Source organism: Tyto alba, unplaced genomic scaffold (genome assembly GCF_018691265.1).
Source record: "Tyto alba isolate M040663 unplaced genomic scaffold, T.alba_DEE_v4.0 Super-Scaffold_26, whole genome shotgun sequence".
NCBI lineage: Eukaryota > Metazoa > Chordata > Aves > Strigiformes > Tytonidae > Tyto > Tyto alba.
The window spans coordinates 22,414,582-22,429,774 of record NW_024881300.1 but is presented as its reverse complement, the minus strand read 5'-3'; the positions used below and the strand labels follow the sequence as shown (position 1 = coordinate 22,429,774).

Genomic DNA, 15,193 nt, shown 5'->3' with positions numbered 1-15,193 from the left:
CTCCCCCCGTGACCCCTTCGGTGAGGCCCCATCCCCCTGCGCGACCCCCGCCCCGCGGCTTGTGACACACCCCACCCCCGCCCACGCCCACGCTCACGGCGGGCGGTGCTCTCGCGAGAAGCGGCGCGCGCATCCCGGAAGTGGCGGCGGCGGAACCCGGAAGCGGCGGCGGGGCAGGATGGACGGTAAGGGCGGGCGGGGGGGGGGGGTAGGTGAGGTTCATCCTCGCCGGGATTTGGGGTGCGCTGGGGGGGTGCTGGAGCTTGTTTCGATGGGCCTGGATCTGGACCCAGCCTCGGTGCTCAGTCCCGGCGCCCGCCCCCCGTTCCCGCCCTTACCTCCGGTGCCCGGCCCCGGTCCCCGCCGTTATCCCCGCCCCCCATTCCCGTTCCTGCCGTTATCCCGTTCCCACCGTTACCCCCGGTTCCCAACCCCCTTCCCGCTCCCACCATTCCCCCCGGTACCCCCTTCCCCTTCCCGCCGTTATTCCCGGTGCCCGGCCTCCGTTCCCGCTATTATCCCCGTTCCCGCCGTTATTGCCGGTGCCCGGCCTCCGTTCCAACTGTTACCCTCGTTCCCACCGGTGCCAGCCCCCCGTTCCCACCACTATTCCCGGTGCCTGGCCTCCTCCACCATTATTCCCGTTCCCACCGTTCTCCCCGGTGCCCACCCCCCCGTTCCGGTTCCCACCGTTCTCCCCGGTGCCCACCCCCCCGTCCCCGTTCCCATCGATGCCCCCCGGTGCCCGCCCCGCCCTGAGGCTCTTTTCTTCCTTTCCAGACACGCTCTTCCAGCTGAAGGTGAGGGACACGGGCGGACCCTCCTCCTCCTCTTCACCCCGTACCGCCGGTCCCGGAGGGCCGATGGCAGCGTTCCCCCTCCCCAGGACCGGGCCCCCCCGGGACCGTTCCGCCCGCTGCATCTCGCATCTCGCCGGGGCTTCTCCTGCCGCCGGCCCCGGGAGCGATGCCGGTGGCTGCGGGAAGAGGGAGCCCTTTAGCCGGGTCTGACTGCCGTTCCCGGGGTGTCACCCGGCGCTTCCCGTCTGGGAAATGGGGGAAACGGCCTCCCCGGTGCGTGCGGGCACCCCCCGGTCCTCGAGGGGGGCCGTGGCCGGCGTTGCTGGGTGTGGGAGGCAGCGGGGGGTGAGGGGGGGGAGGTCCCCGGTTCTGCATCGCCGTGTCCTGTCACTGACCCTCTGCTTTCCCCGCAGTTCACGGCGAAGCAGCTGGAGAAGCTCGCTAAAAAAGCCGAGAAAGACTCCAAGGCCGAACAAGCCAAAGTCAAAAAGGTGGGTGGGAGCTCGGCGCTGAGCCACGCGGCCGCAAATCCCACCCTGGGTCACCGAGGGGCTGGGGAAAGGGGCAGTTTCCCCTCCCCAGGAGTTTTACGTCCCGCTCTCCAATCTGCCGGGTGGATGCGGCGCGTCCCTGCCACGCTGGGAAGGATTTAATTCCCGTGCGAGGGCGTGCTCAGCCTCCTGAGGGCCCTGGGAAAGCTGTTTGGTGCTAGAAACCCAGCGAGCTTGTTTATAAACCTGCGGTGGATTTTCTGTGCAAGCGGTTGCCTTTTGCCCTTCCAGGCCCTTCAGCAGAAGAATGTGGAGTGCGCCCGCGTTTACGCGGAGAATGCCATCCGCAAGAAGAACGAGGGCCTTAACTGGCTCCGCATGTCTTCCCGGGTGGACGCGGTGGCCTCCAAGGTCCAGACAGCGGTGACGATGAAGGGGGTGAGAGCCTCTGCGGGGGTGCGGGGCTTTGAGACGGGGCTGTGGCCTGCAGAGAGCGAAGGTGGCTCTTCCCCTCTCACTGCCTTGAGCCACTTCAGCCTTCCCTCTCCCCAAAAAGGATCCCGCCGAGCCTCGGAGCTAGCTCAGGCCCTCACACTCAGGTTCGGCCTGTCTGGGACGGCCTCGCAGCGGGGCTGCTTCGCTGGGCGTCCGAAACACCGGCTTCTCTCTCGCTGAGCTGGGTTTCACTCTCAGCAGTGACTTACCTTGCTTTTGGGGAGCATCTGCAAAACCACCTCCTTTTGCAGGTGACGAAAAACATGGCCCAGGTGACCAAGGCGCTGGACAAGGCTCTGAGCTCCATGGACCTGCAGAAGGTGTCTGCGGTGATGGATAAATTCGAGCAGCAGGTTCAGAATTTGGATGTTCATACGTCGGTAAGTGCCGGTGGTCCCTGAGGGGTCTGGGAGGGCTGGGAACTGCTGGGGTGGGGAAGGTGGGCTTGTCTCTGACCCGTCACACGCTGCCCCTCGGGAGGGAGCCATGTCCCTGTTGTGACTCGGGGACTCCAGCCTGCTGTGTGGGAAACCCCCGCCCCGAGCTGTTCGCACCGGTTTGTTCTTTGCGTTTGAGGGACATCAGAGACGTTGGGGAAGACGTGTCTCTGCTGCTGCACGGGGAAGGAGGTTGCTCTCTGCCAACGTACAGCGAACGTGCAAACGGGGAGAAGAGGGAGGGTGGCTGTGTCGTAGCTGGCCGTTTTCTGGGGGTCTGCAGCCAGATTTTTGGGGGGAAGAAGCGGAGCTGGGCCGAGTGGCTTTGCCCAGGGGGCAGGGTGACAGGCTCGTCTCGCCTCGCAGGTCATGGAGGACTCCATGAGCTCCGCTACCACGCTGACCACGCCGCAGGAGCAAGTGGACAGCCTCATCGTCCAGATCGCGGAGGAGAATGGTCTGGAGATCATGGACCAGCTCAACCAGCTCCCCGAGGGGGCTTCGGCCGTGGGGGAGAGCTCGGTCCGTACCCAGGAAGACCAGCTGTCGCGGAGGTTGGTTTTTCCCCGGGTGCTTTGCTTTGTGTCGAGGCAGTTTGAATCCTTCCCAGGGATCCCTCACCAACACGAAGGGAAGGAGTTGTCCCACCGTGGCTGGCCGAGTGGGTGCTGAGCCCTCGCTCTCACGCTCGGGCAGGCGAGGTGGCTGAGGGGGGTGGCTTTTGGCACCGGGCAGCCAGCTGTCACCGCCGAGGTGCGGAAGAGCCTCTCCCTGCTCTGTGCTCGCCCTCACGCAGCTTCTGCCGCTCTGGGAGCGCTTGGCAATGACCTTCAAACAGCTCTGGGAACAGGCTGTCTCTCTGGAACTGCCCCAGGAGAAGCTGATAAGCTTCCTCTTCCCAGTCCCTCCCCATGCATCTGCCACTGGGGTCCATCTGGGGACAGTCCCCAGGCTGCACTGGGCTACGCTGGGGGCTGGGGATGGCCCGGGGAGAGGAACCGGGCGGGCTGCGGTGGCGAGGCACCCAGAAAAGAAGCTGAGAACCCTCCTTCTCCGCAGTGCCTGGCCTGCGTTGACCACAGACGCTCCAGGTTAACACCAGGCAGCCGTGGCCGCGTGCTCCAGGGCAGGATTTCTTGCACCTCGGCCGCAGGAGGGAGGTTTCTGGGCAGAGACGTTCCCTTCCCGCGCTGGCTGACGGGTCCTTCGGCCTCGCGGCCGTTCTCACGTCGGTTCCCTCTCGTGCTCTCCCTTCCAGGTTGGCTGCCTTGAGGAATTAAGGTCTCCCGTCGCCCCTGCGGACTGCTGCCCCGCGCTGGTGGTACGGCGTGTGGGGCGGAGGGGCCCGGGACTCCTGCCCCACAGCCTCTGCTACGTCCTTGCTCTGACCCACCGGCCGGGCGGAGTCGGCCGTCCCCTCCTCCAGCAGCACGCCCCCCGCCCTGCCTGCCTGCGTTTAGACTCTTCTTTTGGGGTGTGACGGTGACAAATTTTCCCAGAGCAGGCAGCGATCCTGGCAGAGGGGAGTGGGGGGGGGGGGGGGGGGGAGCCGTGCAGCGATGGCCTCTCTCTCGGGCTCGAGGAACGCTTTGCTGGTTCTGATTTCAGGGTGTTTTTCATTTGGGAGTCGCTGCTGGTTTCTGGCAGCGTCCCACCATCCAACGTCCCGCTCTCGATTTAACACTAAAGGAATCCTTTCGGGTTGTGGTGTCTTCCGGGGCGCTGCTCGCCCGACTCGCCGTGTGTAGCACGCTTCTGTTACCTGTTTTAGACCACGTCCCCGAGCTGCGGGCTGTGTTTTCCTCGGGGAGGGGGGGGGTGGGCCCGTGGCCAGGAGCTGTTTACAAGGAGCAGGGAGATCCCCACGGGGCCGCCTTCCCCTCGCAGCGGGTCGGGGAGGGTTGTTTTTTTCCCCGGCCGTGGTGTTTCTGGGAAGGTTAGTGCCTTGCAGGAAGGGGGAGGTTACGCCGTGGCGTCTCTTCCCTCGCGGTGACCTTCCCGAGCCATAACCGGGTACCCCGGTCGCAAACTTCACCTTGCTGATCGCTTACACCTTGTCCTGCCGGGCCAAACCTCCCTGGGAGCTCTGTACCACCAAGTGACCTTTGAAACGCTCGTCCTGCTATTTCCTCTCTGCGCTCCCCCCCCCCCGCCCTGCCTTGCTCCCTCTGCTCCTTGCTGCTGGGGCCTGGCTGGATGAGAAGGGGGGCTGCTCCCCGTGTCCTCTCGGGGAGGGGAAACGTGGCTGCTTGTCCCTCAGAACCTTCCCCCGGGGTTGAAGTTTTTTTATGTCCCTTCTCCTCCGCCGCTCCCCGGCGCCGCGGCGGTGCTGGATGGCCGGGAAGCTGGCCGGGAAGGAAATGCAGTTTCCTTCAGCACTGGGGAGGAGGAACTTGAACCGCGGCGCCGGGAGCGGGCGGCGGGTCCCGCTGCGCTGGGGCAGCTCTGATTCATCGCTTTGGAAGGGAGTTGGAAGGCAACTGCTGCTCGGGGCTGAGCTGAGAGGAGGGAAGGGAAGCGAGAGGTGGGAGGCAGCTCCTTCCTACTCCCAGGGCTGGCCTGCGTGGCCATGGGGCAGGACTCGCTGCAGGCCAGGGGCCACCTCCCCACCGCTTGCCACACAAACGCTTTTTCACCGTTTTGATTATTTATTCTGAGTTCTGCAGCCTCGGCAGCGCGTGTGCAGTGACCCGACAGAGCCTTCCTCCCCGAGGCGTGCTGCGGTGGGGGCGCGGGGCGTGGGACGAGGAGGAGGAGGAGGTGACTTCGGGGCTACCAAGTCGCTTGCACAGGGTGGAGCGTTGGATCTGGGACGGGACAGAAAGTGGGAGCTTCCCCGGAGACTTGTGCCTGCACCGTGGGGTGGAAATGCCACCGGAGCTGCCAGCAGCGCCTGCTCCCCACGGGGCCGGGCAGCCTGGCCCTGCGTGGCTGCCACCCGTGGGGCTGGGGGCCGGGACGTGGCCCAGGGAGCCCCTGCCCCTGGAAATGCTCCTTCTCTCAGCGTGATGTTTCTCTGTGGTTTCATTTGTGGGTTGTTTTTTTTTTTTTTAAAGCTTGTCTCATTTGCCTTTTTCTTCTTCTCCAGCCCCGGTTGGTTACCTTCTGCTATTTTAAATAAACAATCCCTGAACATCCATCGTGCTGTTTGCGAGGCTCAGACACAGCGGAGGGGTTTGGGGGGGGCTGTGGTTCCCCTCTGCCTGAGCCACGGCGCGACGGGCCGTGCCCCATCCCCTGCTTGGGCCAGAGGGTTTGGTGCCCCGGGGCTGCCGTGAGGAGGAGGAGGAGGAAGGAGCGAAGGGGAGCGGAGCCGTGGCTCGGTGCCTCAGCCAATTTACGAATGCCACAGGAAGATGGCTCTCTCCCTCTCCTGCCTGTTTTCCCGGAGCCGCCTCCGCTCCGAAGACAGGCTGTTCTCAAATGTGAGAGGAAATTGCTAAGAAGATAATTGAGTAGCCGATTAATTAGCTAATGATTAATGTAAGCATCCTGCGGAGGCAGCCCTACAGCCACCCTGGGCCGTGTGTTGCAGCGATGCGTCACTCCCGGTGCGGTGACGGCTTCCCGGTGCCCCAGGCTGGGTGCCCACGGGGTCCCTAGGGCTCTGCCCTGCCGGGGGGGCTAGCAGGGTGCTGGGGTGGCTAGCAGGGTGGCTGGTGACATGCCGAGGTGGCTCGTGGCCTCCGGCTGGGAGCAGGGCAACGGTGCTGGGGGTCCCCATGGGGCCCCGGTGCGGACGCGCGGTGCTCGAAGCGCGGCTTTATTTCGCTCACGGGGCCGACGCGCAGGCCCAGGCCGGTAGCCACCGGGCTAGCCACCAGCATCCCACCGGTCGGGGTGCTGGGGCTGCGGTGGGAGCAGGGGCTGGGTGCTAGGGGAGCAGGGCGCCGAGCAGGGCCAGCGCCAGCGCCGGGGCTGCCGGGGGGAGCCGGGCTGTGCCGGCGCCGTTGGTGTAGCCGTAGCCGGTCCTGCACGTCCCCTCCAGCGCGTGGAAGGCGATGGGCGTCTCGCGGGGCGCCGTGCCGCGCAGGCTGGTCCTCACCTGCGACGGGGGACGGGGTGGGCGCCCGCGGAGAGGGGCAGCCCCCAGTGCCCCGTGGGTGTCTGTGTGTCCTCGTGTGGCCACATGTGTCCCTCTATGTCCTCGTGTGGCCCTGTGCCCTGTGTGTCCACCTGTGGCCCTGTGTGTCCCCATGTCCCGTGTGGCCCTGTGCCCCATCCATGTGTCCCCATGCCCCATGTGGCCCCGTGCCCCATATGTCCCTGTGCCCCATGTGGCCCCGTGCTCCATGTGGCCCCATGTGTTCCCATGCCCCATGTGTCCCTGTGCCCCATGTGATCCATGTGTCCCCGTGCCCCACATGTCCCTGTGCCCCATGTGTCCACATGTGTCCCCATGCCCCATGTGTCCCCATGTGTCCCTGCGCCCCATATGTCCCTGTGCTCCATGTGTCCATGTGTGTCCCCGTGCCCCATGTGTTCCATGTATCCCCGTGCCCCACATGTCCCTGTGCCCCATGTGTCCCCGTGTGTCTCCATGTGTCCCCGTGCCCCATGTGTCCCATGTGTCCCTGCACCCCATATGTCCCTGCGCTCCATGTGTCCCCATGTGTTCCCGTGCCCCATGTGTTCCATGTGTCCCCGTGCCCCATGTGTCCCCATGCCTCATGTATCCCTGTGCATCCCCATGCCTCATGTGTCCCCGTGTGTCCCTGTGCCCCATCTATGTGTCCCCGTGCCCCGTGTGTCCCCATGTCCTGTGTGCCCCACGTGTCCCCGTGTATACCCGTGTGTCCCCACGCCTTGTGTGTCCCCTTACCTCCCCGTGCCCCGCTCACCTCCTCCACCTTCCTGAAGACACGGAGCAGGTTTTCGGCCAGGGCCGCCTTCACCTCCGCCTCCGTCCAGTTCCTCGCCAGCAGCTCAGCCACCAGCGCGGGGTACGTGGACACATCCTCCAGACCGGTGGGGACCCTGCGCCACCCAGCAGCCGTGCTGGGGGCACCCACCTCCCACCCCCCAGCCACCCACGCAGGGCAGGGGGGAGACAACACCCCCCCCCCCCCCCGACATATCCCCATGGTTGGGGACACTCTGCCCCATCTGCCCGTCCCGCACCCATCGCCCGCATTACCCTGGGACCCCGTCATAGTCCCCGCCGAAGCCGACAAACTGGGCGCCGGCCACCTTCTTCACGTGGTCCATGTGGTCTGTGGGTGCAGGATGGGGGGGGGGGGGGTCGGGGTGAGCAGGGAAGGGGGGGGGACGTGACGTGATGCTGCTACCCTCCCCTCCCCCCCCACCATGCGCCTGCCTCACCCGCGACGTCGCTCAGCGTGGCCGTGTCCTTGCACGTCACGTAGGCGTTGTAGAAGTTCACCATCACCAGGCTGCCCGTGGAGGCCTTGGGGGGGGGAGAGGTGCCCCTGAGCCCTGCACCCCACCATGACCCCCCCACCCTGCCCGCGGCCGTGCCCCGGCGCTCACCACCATCCTCAGCACATCATCCGGCACGTTGCGGCGGTGCGGGCAGAGTCTGTAGGCGGACGAGTGGCTGAAGATGACGGGGGCTTTGGAGAGGCTCAGCACCACCTTCATCGTCTCCACCGAGACGTGGGCCAGGTCCACGATCATGCCCAGGCGGTTCATCTCCTCCAGCACGCTCTGCGGGGACGGGGAGGGGGGTGAGGGGTGCAGGAGGGGCCGTGCCAGCCCCACTTTGCGGAGGGGACCGGCCACGCTGCACACCCAGCGCTTTGATAACCCACCATGGGGCCGGTGGGTGCCAGTACCACGTGTCGTGTCGTGTCCCCCCCCTTCTCCGTGACACTGTCCCCACTCACCTTCCCGAAGGGCGAGAGGCCGTGGTGCAGGGGTGGCTCATCCCCCGTGTCCACCAGCCAGTTGTCAGCCCTGCGGAGCGGGGAGAGCATCAGGGCAGACTCCCCCCCCACACCCCCCTTCCCTGACCACGTACCCCTGCTCACTCTCACCACCTGTGTGTGTGCGTCCCCCCAACGCTGACCCTGTGTCCCCCCCCCCCATTCCCTGTCCCCCAGCCCCGGGGGGCTGCTACCAGGGGGTGTTGCAGCTGTGGGTGAGGGTCATGTAGCGGACGCCCAGGCGGTAGAAGGTGCGGAGGACGCCCAAGCTGCTGTCGATGGAGTGGCCGCCCTCCACCCCGATGAGGCTGGCCACCTTCTTGCTCTGGAAAGCTTGCTGGATGCCTGCAGGAGGTTGGAGGGAGGGAGAGGCAGAGTGTGTGGGGGGGGATCAGCCAGGGTGGGCACCCACATCCCCCACCCCGAGGACACCCCCCGCCGCCGGCCCTGGCGCCCCACTCACCGGCGCTGTCGACGACGCAGGCGAAGGCCTCGGGGTAGAGCTCGCACATGCGGTGCACCACGTCGATCTGCTCCAGCGTGCGCCTCACCGCGTCCTTGTTCTGCGTGTCGCAGGGCACGTACGCCGACCAGAACTGCCCGCGACGGCGCTGGGTGAGCGCCGGGAGCACGGACACGTGCCCGGGGGGGTGGGTGTGTGGGTGTGGGGGTGTCCCCCTCCCAACCCCTCGCCCCCGCCTCGCCATCCCACCTGCCCGCCCACGTGCCCGCGCCGCAGTTTGGGGATGTTGGTGTGGGTGCCGTTCAGCAGCATGAGGTTGGCCTCGGGCAGCCCCAGCTGGTTGTTGAACCTCGTGAGGAGCTGCCAGGGCAGGTCGTTGTGCCTGGGCAGGGGAGAGAGGGGGAGTGAAGGGGATGTCTGTCCGTTTGCCCGTCTGTCCATCCAGCCCCCTGGCTGTCCATCTCCCTGGCTGACGGCCCACCCATTCTCCACTCATCTGGCCATCACTCTGTCCATCCACACATCCATCCATCCATCCACCCATCCACCCCTCCATCCATCCACCCACCCATCCACCCACCCACCCATCCATCCATCCACCCACCCATCCACCCACCCACCCATCCATCCATCCTTCCATCCACCCACCCATCCATCCATCCATCCATCCATCCATCCATCCATCCATCCATCCATCCATCCATCCATCCATCCATCCATCCATCCATCCATCCACCCATCCATCCATCCACCCATCCATCCATCCATCCATCCATCCATCCATCCATCCATCCATCCATCCATCCATCCATCCATCCACCCATCCATCCATCCACCCATCCATCCATCCATCCATCCATCCATCCATCCATCCATCCATCCATCCATCCATCCATCCATCCATCCATCCATCCATCCATCCATCCATCCATCCATCCATCCATCCATCCATCCATCCTTCCCTTCCTCCATCCATCCATCTGTCCATCTGTCCGTCCACCCATCCATCCATCCATCCCTCCCTCTCTCCACCCACCCACCGGTCCCTCTGCCCACCCACCTGCACCACTGCCCCGGAGCAGCTCTGGCCGGGAGCAGGGGACAGGTCACTCCCAGGGGACACCCCCACGAGAGCCCCGCCTTTGCCAGCTGGCGGGGTGGTGGGGGACCCTTCCACGCACCCCTCCACCCACCACCCCCATTCAGCCCTCGCATCCCTCCCGCGGGGATGTCACCGTCACCACTACGGGGCTGTGACACCCGTGGGGACGTCACCCCCACGGGGACATCACCGTCACTGGGGCGTCACCGCCACGCAGCATCCCGCACCCAGCTGGATCACCGGGGAAGTGCTGGGGAGGGGAGGGGGGGGCACAGGCACTTCCCCCCTCCTGCGTCACCGTCCCCACATCCTCTGGCTCCCTCTCCTCCAAAAAACCGCTTCCAGGGGCTGTGCCACACCGGGCTGCCACGTCCCCAGGCTGGTGCCACGGGGGAACCCTGCGCAAGACCCCCGCCCGCGGTCCCGCCACGAAATTGGGGACTTTCCCCGGGGCAGCCTGGCCCCCCGTTTCCTGGCACCCTTCCCGCTCCCAGCTGGGCTGCACCGCCGGGGATCCCCTCGGCTGCACGGCCCCGGGGTGCCCGGCGCGGGGATCCCCCGGCGCGGCCGTCCCCGGTGGGATTTTCTATCTGGGATTTTTCCCGAGTGCCACCGCTCTGCCGCGGCCCCGGCAACCTTTGCTCACCCGTCGATGACCGGCGTGGTCGTCATGATGCGCTCGGCCTCCTCCCGGTGATCCTGCCCGGCGCAGGGCAGCAGCAGGCGCAGCGCCAGCGCCAGCACCCACACGGTCCCATCCGGCCCTGCCATCTTGTCCCCCTCGCTGCCGTCCCGGCGGGGTGAACCGGGCTGACCCGCCGCCGCGCTGAGCGCCCGCTCACCGGCCGTCCCCTCCCGCCGTAAATAAATAACCAGGCGCCTCAGCCCTCACCCCACCCCGCGTGCCCCTGCGCCCCAGCCTTGGCAGCACCCCGGCGCAGCGGGCACCGGCGCGGCGGCGATGGCCTCCCCCAGCCCGGTTTCGGGTGGCAGGGCCGTGCCGGAGCCTTTCCGCCTAGCTGCAGGGACGCTCCCTGCTCCTCTAATGCAGCCCAGATTGTTTTTTTGGTTTTTTTTTTTTTTTTTTTTTTGCTGGGAAAGTGCCAATCCCATCCCCGCCTCGGCCGCCCCAGCGCCGTCACCCCCGGCCCAGCGCTGGCACCCCCCTGGCACCCCATCCCTCGCTCACCCCCAGCCCCAAGGACGCTCGGGCAGCTGCTGTTTGCAACGGCTGTGAAATATGTTTTCCGGCTGGCGTGCCAGCAGCGGGACTGGGATGGGCTCTGGCCACCCCAGAGCCACCCCCCTGACATGGCGTCGGGTGCCGGGGGGTGCCGGCGCGCCCCACGGCTCTGTGGTGAGGCCACGGAGGGTGTCGGGGGTGGGGTGGGGGCAGCAGCCGGGGTGGGACGGCCGCGCCGTGGGGCTGCCGGCGGTGCCCCCCATGTGTTGGGCTCCCCCCCGCCCCGCGCTCCCGCTGCAGCGTCACGGTGAAGGGGGGGGGGGAAACTGAGGCACCCGTCGGTCCTGTGGCCCCGTGCCCGCGGTGGGGGGGCCACCCTGGCTGGCTGCTGCTTGGGGGGCTGGCGGTGGCCGTGGGCTGCGGGGTCATGGCGCGGCGAGAGGCACCGTGGGGCTGCCGGGAATGACACGGAGCCACGTGGAGACGGCCGGCCCCCCGCTCCTCGTCCCGGGGGTGCGCCGGGTCGGGAAACCCTTCCACCGGCCGTGGGGAGCCCGTGGGGCACAGCGTGGGCCTTGGCACCCCCGGGGGTCACCGCAGGCTCAGCCGGCGAGGTTCCTCGGCACCCTAACCATCCCCGGGCAAACGGGGTGCCCCGGTCTCCCCGCCGTGGGTGCGGTGCGGGGGGTTGGCCATGCGGGACCGCCGTCCCGTCCCGGGGGGTGCCCCCAGCCCCCCGGCCCCGCAGGCAGCGCTCTCCCGGAGGCCGTTGGATCCCCGGCCCCCCGGCAGGAATGCGCTGGGGGGGGGGGGGGGGGGGGCCCGGCCTCCCGCCCGCCGGGACGGCTTCCTCTTTTGCAGCTATTTAAGGGCCGTCCCCCCCGCGCGTCCCCCACAGCGGCCGGGCCATGGAGCGGATGGAGGTGACCGAGACCTTCGCCGGCATCTCCCTGCCCGGCCACCTCCACACCCCGGAGTCCCTCGGCTTCGCCGCCGCCTTCCCCTTCCGCCCCACCGACGTGGTCATCGCCACCTACCCCAAATCGGGTGAGGGGCTGGGGGACGCGGAGGGGACGCGGGTGGGGATGGGGAGGGGGGAAGTGGGGGAGGGCTGGGGACCCCCTGGCTCGGCTGGAGCGCGGGGAGGGGGGGTGGGGGGGTGGGGGGCATGGGCAACCTCTGCCGCAAAGCCCCCGGGCCAGGAGCTGCCTGCGTGGCTGGGACGTGGCCGAGCTCGGGGCCAGCCCCGCCCCGGGCAGGGCCCCCCCGCCCCCGGCCCCCACAACCCGGTGGCCACCGACCCCCACAGCCCGGTGGCCACCGGTCCCTCCGGGCACAGCGCAGGGGACCCCCGGCCATCGGCTCCCACCTCCCCCCGAACCCCCTCTCTGCCGCTCCCACACCCTCCACTGCCCCGGCCCCAACCCCGCACTGGCGTGACGGGTGGGGGGCTCTAGAGGGGGGGGCCACAGAGCCCTGCCAGCCCAGCCGCTGGCCCCGGGGCATGTTGTGCCGCGCCTAACCATGCCAAGGACACTCGCTGCTCTGCGGTGCCAAGCTGCGCCACGCCACGCTGTGCTGCACGGTGCCGTGCCGTGCCGTGCCGTGCCATGCCGTGCCATCCTGAGCCACTCCATGCTGCGCAGTGCCAAATTGCGCCATGCTGTGCTGTACGATGCCGTGCCGTGCCACGCCGTGCCGTGCCAAGCCACTCAATGCTGTGCTGTGCCGTGCCATGCCATGCCGTGCCATGCTGAGGCACTCAATGCTGGTGCAGTCCCAAGCTGCGGCACGCCATGCTGTGCTGTACCGTGCCGTGCCGTGCCATTTTTTGCTGTGCCATGCCGTTTCGTGCTGTGCCATGCCACGCCGTGCCATGCTGCGGCACTCAATGCTGTGTGGTGCCAAGCTGTGCCGTGCTGTACGATGCCATGCCGTGCCGTGCCGTGCCGTGCCGTGCCGTGCCGTGCCGTGCCCCATGCAGGCCCGGCGCTGCCCTGACGGCCTCCTCCCCAGGCACCACCTGGATGCAGGAGATCCTGACGCTGCTGTTCAGCCGCGGGGACGCCGTGCCGGCCAAGACCATCCCCAACTGGGAGCGGGCGCCCTGGCTGGAGCAGATCTACTTCAGGGCTGCGCTGCGGGACACGGCCGCCCCCCGCCTCATCACCACCCACCTGCCTGCCCGCGTCCTGGCCCCCGCCCTGCAGCGGAGCAAGGCCAAGGTTTGGGGGGGGAAGGGGGTGCGGGGTGGGATGGGGGGGGGGGCGTCCCCGCAGGGACATCCCGTGCCCACGGGGCTTCCCGCAGCTGGGGATTGCCGGGGGCTTTCTGAGCAGAATCCCCCCCCTCCCTCCCCAGGCTGGGGGGCTGATGCTCTGTGTGTGTGTGTGTGTGTGTGTCCGTGTCCCCCCCGCCCCCCACTCAAGGTGATCTACGTGGCCAGGAACCCCAAGGATGTCGCCGTCTCCTTCTACCACTTCCACCGCCTGGCCAAGTTCCTGCCCGACCCCGGTTCCTTTGACACCTTCCTCGCGCGGTTCCTCGACGGCACGGGTAATGGCTTGGGGGGGGGGGGCGGGTGGCTGTCCCTGGAGTCTCCAGGCTCAGCCACTGGGCCCCCCCCCCATCACCCTCCACCTCCCTCCCCCCTCCACAGTGCACTACGGCTCCTGGTTTGACCACGTCAAGGGCTGGCTGGGCCAGCGGCAGCTCCTGGACATTTTCTACGTCACCTACGAGGAGTTGCACCAGGTGAAGCCCCGGCGTGTCCCCGTCCCCGTCCCCACAGGCTGCCCGGGGCTGACCGTGTGTGTTTCCTGGCCCACCGCCCCCCCCCCCCCCTTCCCTCTCCCCCCAACTCCCGGCGCAGGACCTGCGTGGCACAGCGCAGCGGCTCAGCACCTTCCTGGGCTGCCCGCTGAGCCCGGAGACGCTGGGAGCGCTGGAGCAGCACTGCAGCTTCACCGCCATGCGGGACAACGCCATGGCCAACTACAGCCTCATCCCCCCCGAGATCATGGACCACAGCCAGGGATGCTTCATGAGGAAAGGTGAGGGGGGGGCACACACACACACACACACACACACACACACACAGAGTCGGGGGCGGGGTGCTGGCCCTGGCTGCAGCCTCTCTGCCCGTGTCCCCCCCCCCCTCTCCATCCCGCAGGCGTGGTGGGCGACTGGCGGGACCACTTCTCCCCCCTGCAAAACACCCTCTTCAACCGCCTCTACCAGGAGGAGATGGGCGACTCGGAGCTGCCCGTGCGCTGGCCCATGGCTTGAGGGAGCCCGGGGAGGGGGGGGGGCACCCCCCATCCTGGGGACAGGGGGCTTTTCCAGCCACCATCCCCATGGCCTTCCTTCCCCTGGGGTGGGGGCATGTAGCCGTGACCCCCCCTTTCTTCCTCCCTGCGGAAATAAATATTTATTGCTGTCCTCAGCCAGGGAGTGTGTTCCCATGGGGGGGGAAGCACCTGGCGCTAGCTGGGGGGGGGACACCCATCCCCGGGGACCTTCTCTGCTGCGGGGGACAGTGGCGGGGGGGGGCTGCCAGGCCCTGTGGTGGGGTCACGGCATGGCTGAGCGGTGCCGGTGTTCGCCCGGGGCATGGAGCCAGCTCCTTCAGCAGCACTCGGGGCCCCCCACATCCTCCGAGGGGCCCCCCCACCCACCCCCCCCCCCACCCCTGGAGCCCCCCTGTCCCCAGCGCATCCTCTGCAACCCCCAACAGATACTCAATACCCCCCCGCTCTGCCCCACTGCACCCCCTCCTGATGCCCCCTGCACCCCAATGCCCCCCCCACCCCACTGCACCCCTTCCTGATGCCCCCTGCACCCCAATGCCCCGACACCCCCCCCCCCCACTGCATCCCCTCCTGATGCCTTGGGGGGTGGTCACACTGCCCTGACCAGCCTGGCTGGATGCACCCCCCCCACCTATTTGCCCTCCTGGGGTGCCTGCACCCAGCAGCTCGTGCCCCCCCAGCACCCTGGGGTGCCCCAGGCAAGCAGCATATTCCCCCCCCCCCCCAGCCCCTGGCCTTCCACCACGCCGTATCAAGCCTCTCGGGAAGCGCAGGAACTGTCAATAATTAACCTATGGCTTCATTAACCAGCCCCCACCGGGTCAGCGTGGCACGGTGCCGGGGTGGGCTTGGCTTTGCCGGGGGGGGGCAGGCGGTGAGCCCCTCCCTGGGGACTTTGGCACCGTGACCCCGTGGCACCGGTGGCTCTGCCACCGCTCCCCGTCCCCGCTGCATCACCAGCTGGGTGACACCGGGCACCCTCAGCCCCCGGGGTTGGGAGGGTGGGGGGGGGTCCCCAGTTCGGGG

General features: G+C 67.8%; 3 protein-coding genes across 5 annotated transcripts; 2 read left to right on the top strand and 1 right to left on the bottom strand.

Annotated features, from left to right (window-relative positions):
• The first annotated feature begins 119 nt into the window (after window positions 1-119).
• CHMP1A (charged multivesicular body protein 1A) lies at window positions 120-3,962 on the top strand. The gene is made up of 7 exons (XM_042797672.1): window positions 120-185; window positions 781-800; window positions 1,214-1,291; window positions 1,583-1,729; window positions 2,038-2,166; window positions 2,590-2,777; window positions 3,482-3,962. The coding sequence occupies exons 1-7, from the start codon at window positions 179-181 to the stop codon at window positions 3,501-3,503; spliced, it is 591 nt and encodes a 196-aa protein (XP_042653606.1). The 5' UTR covers window positions 120-178; the 3' UTR covers window positions 3,504-3,962.
• An 889-nt stretch (window positions 3,963-4,851) lies between these two features.
• Window positions 4,852-10,921, bottom strand: DPEP1 (dipeptidase 1). 3 transcript variants are annotated; one of them, XM_042797661.1, is made up of 11 exons: window positions 10,863-10,921; window positions 10,320-10,457; window positions 8,821-8,953; window positions 8,572-8,704; window positions 8,303-8,453; window positions 8,070-8,139; window positions 7,714-7,890; window positions 7,546-7,630; window positions 7,361-7,436; window positions 7,065-7,200; window positions 4,852-6,268 (listed from the first exon to the last, which is right to left on the bottom strand). In XM_042797661.1, the coding sequence occupies exons 2-11, from the start codon at window positions 10,442-10,444 to the stop codon at window positions 6,098-6,100; spliced, it is 1,257 nt and encodes a 418-aa protein (XP_042653595.1). In that variant the 5' UTR covers window positions 10,445-10,457; window positions 10,863-10,921; the 3' UTR covers window positions 4,852-6,097. The 3 variants fall into 3 exon arrangements, with proteins under 3 accessions (XP_042653595.1, XP_042653594.1, XP_042653592.1); XM_042797660.1 differs by having other exon boundaries at window positions 10,320-10,483; window positions 10,863-10,907; XM_042797658.1 differs by having other exon boundaries at window positions 10,320-10,525; window positions 10,863-10,899.
• Window positions 10,922-10,951: 30 nt separating this feature from the next.
• SULT2B1 (sulfotransferase family 2B member 1) lies at window positions 10,952-14,301 on the top strand. The gene is made up of 7 exons (XM_042797667.1): window positions 10,952-11,030; window positions 11,755-11,903; window positions 12,873-13,081; window positions 13,286-13,412; window positions 13,516-13,610; window positions 13,729-13,909; window positions 14,029-14,301. Exons 2-7 carry the CDS (start codon window positions 11,765-11,767, stop codon window positions 14,142-14,144), a joined length of 867 nt encoding a protein of 288 aa, XP_042653601.1. The 5' UTR covers window positions 10,952-11,030; window positions 11,755-11,764; the 3' UTR covers window positions 14,145-14,301.
• Window positions 14,302-15,193: the final 892 nt, after the last annotated feature.

Bases quoted from the DNA above. Each gene is read 5' to 3' on its own strand.
- CHMP1A (XM_042797672.1), top strand. The intron at 1,730-2,037 runs GTGAGAGCCTCT...CTCCTTTTGCAG, and splicing joins CAGCGGTGACGATGAAGGGG to GTGACGAAAAACATGGCCCA. The intron at 2,778-3,481 runs GTTGGTTTTTCC...TCTCCCTTCCAG, and splicing joins GAAGACCAGCTGTCGCGGAG to GTTGGCTGCCTTGAGGAATT.
- DPEP1 (XM_042797661.1), bottom strand. From the start codon at position 10,444: ATGGCAGGGCCGGATGGGACCGTGTGGGTGCTGGCGCTGGCGCTGCGC. The intron at 8,705-8,820 runs GTGGGATGGCGA...CGTCGCGGGCAG, and splicing joins GCGGGCACGTGGGCGGGCAG to TTCTGGTCGGCGTACGTGCC. The intron at 7,437-7,545 runs GTGAGGCAGGCG...CTGCACCCACAG, and splicing joins CACGCTGAGCGACGTCGCGG to ACCACATGGACCACGTGAAG.
- SULT2B1 (XM_042797667.1), top strand. From the start codon at position 11,765: ATGGAGCGGATGGAGGTGACCGAGACCTTCGCCGGCATCTCCCTGCCC. The intron at 13,082-13,285 runs GTTTGGGGGGGG...CCCCCACTCAAG, and splicing joins TGCAGCGGAGCAAGGCCAAG to GTGATCTACGTGGCCAGGAA. The intron at 13,611-13,728 runs GTGAAGCCCCGG...CTCCCGGCGCAG, and splicing joins CCTACGAGGAGTTGCACCAG to GACCTGCGTGGCACAGCGCA.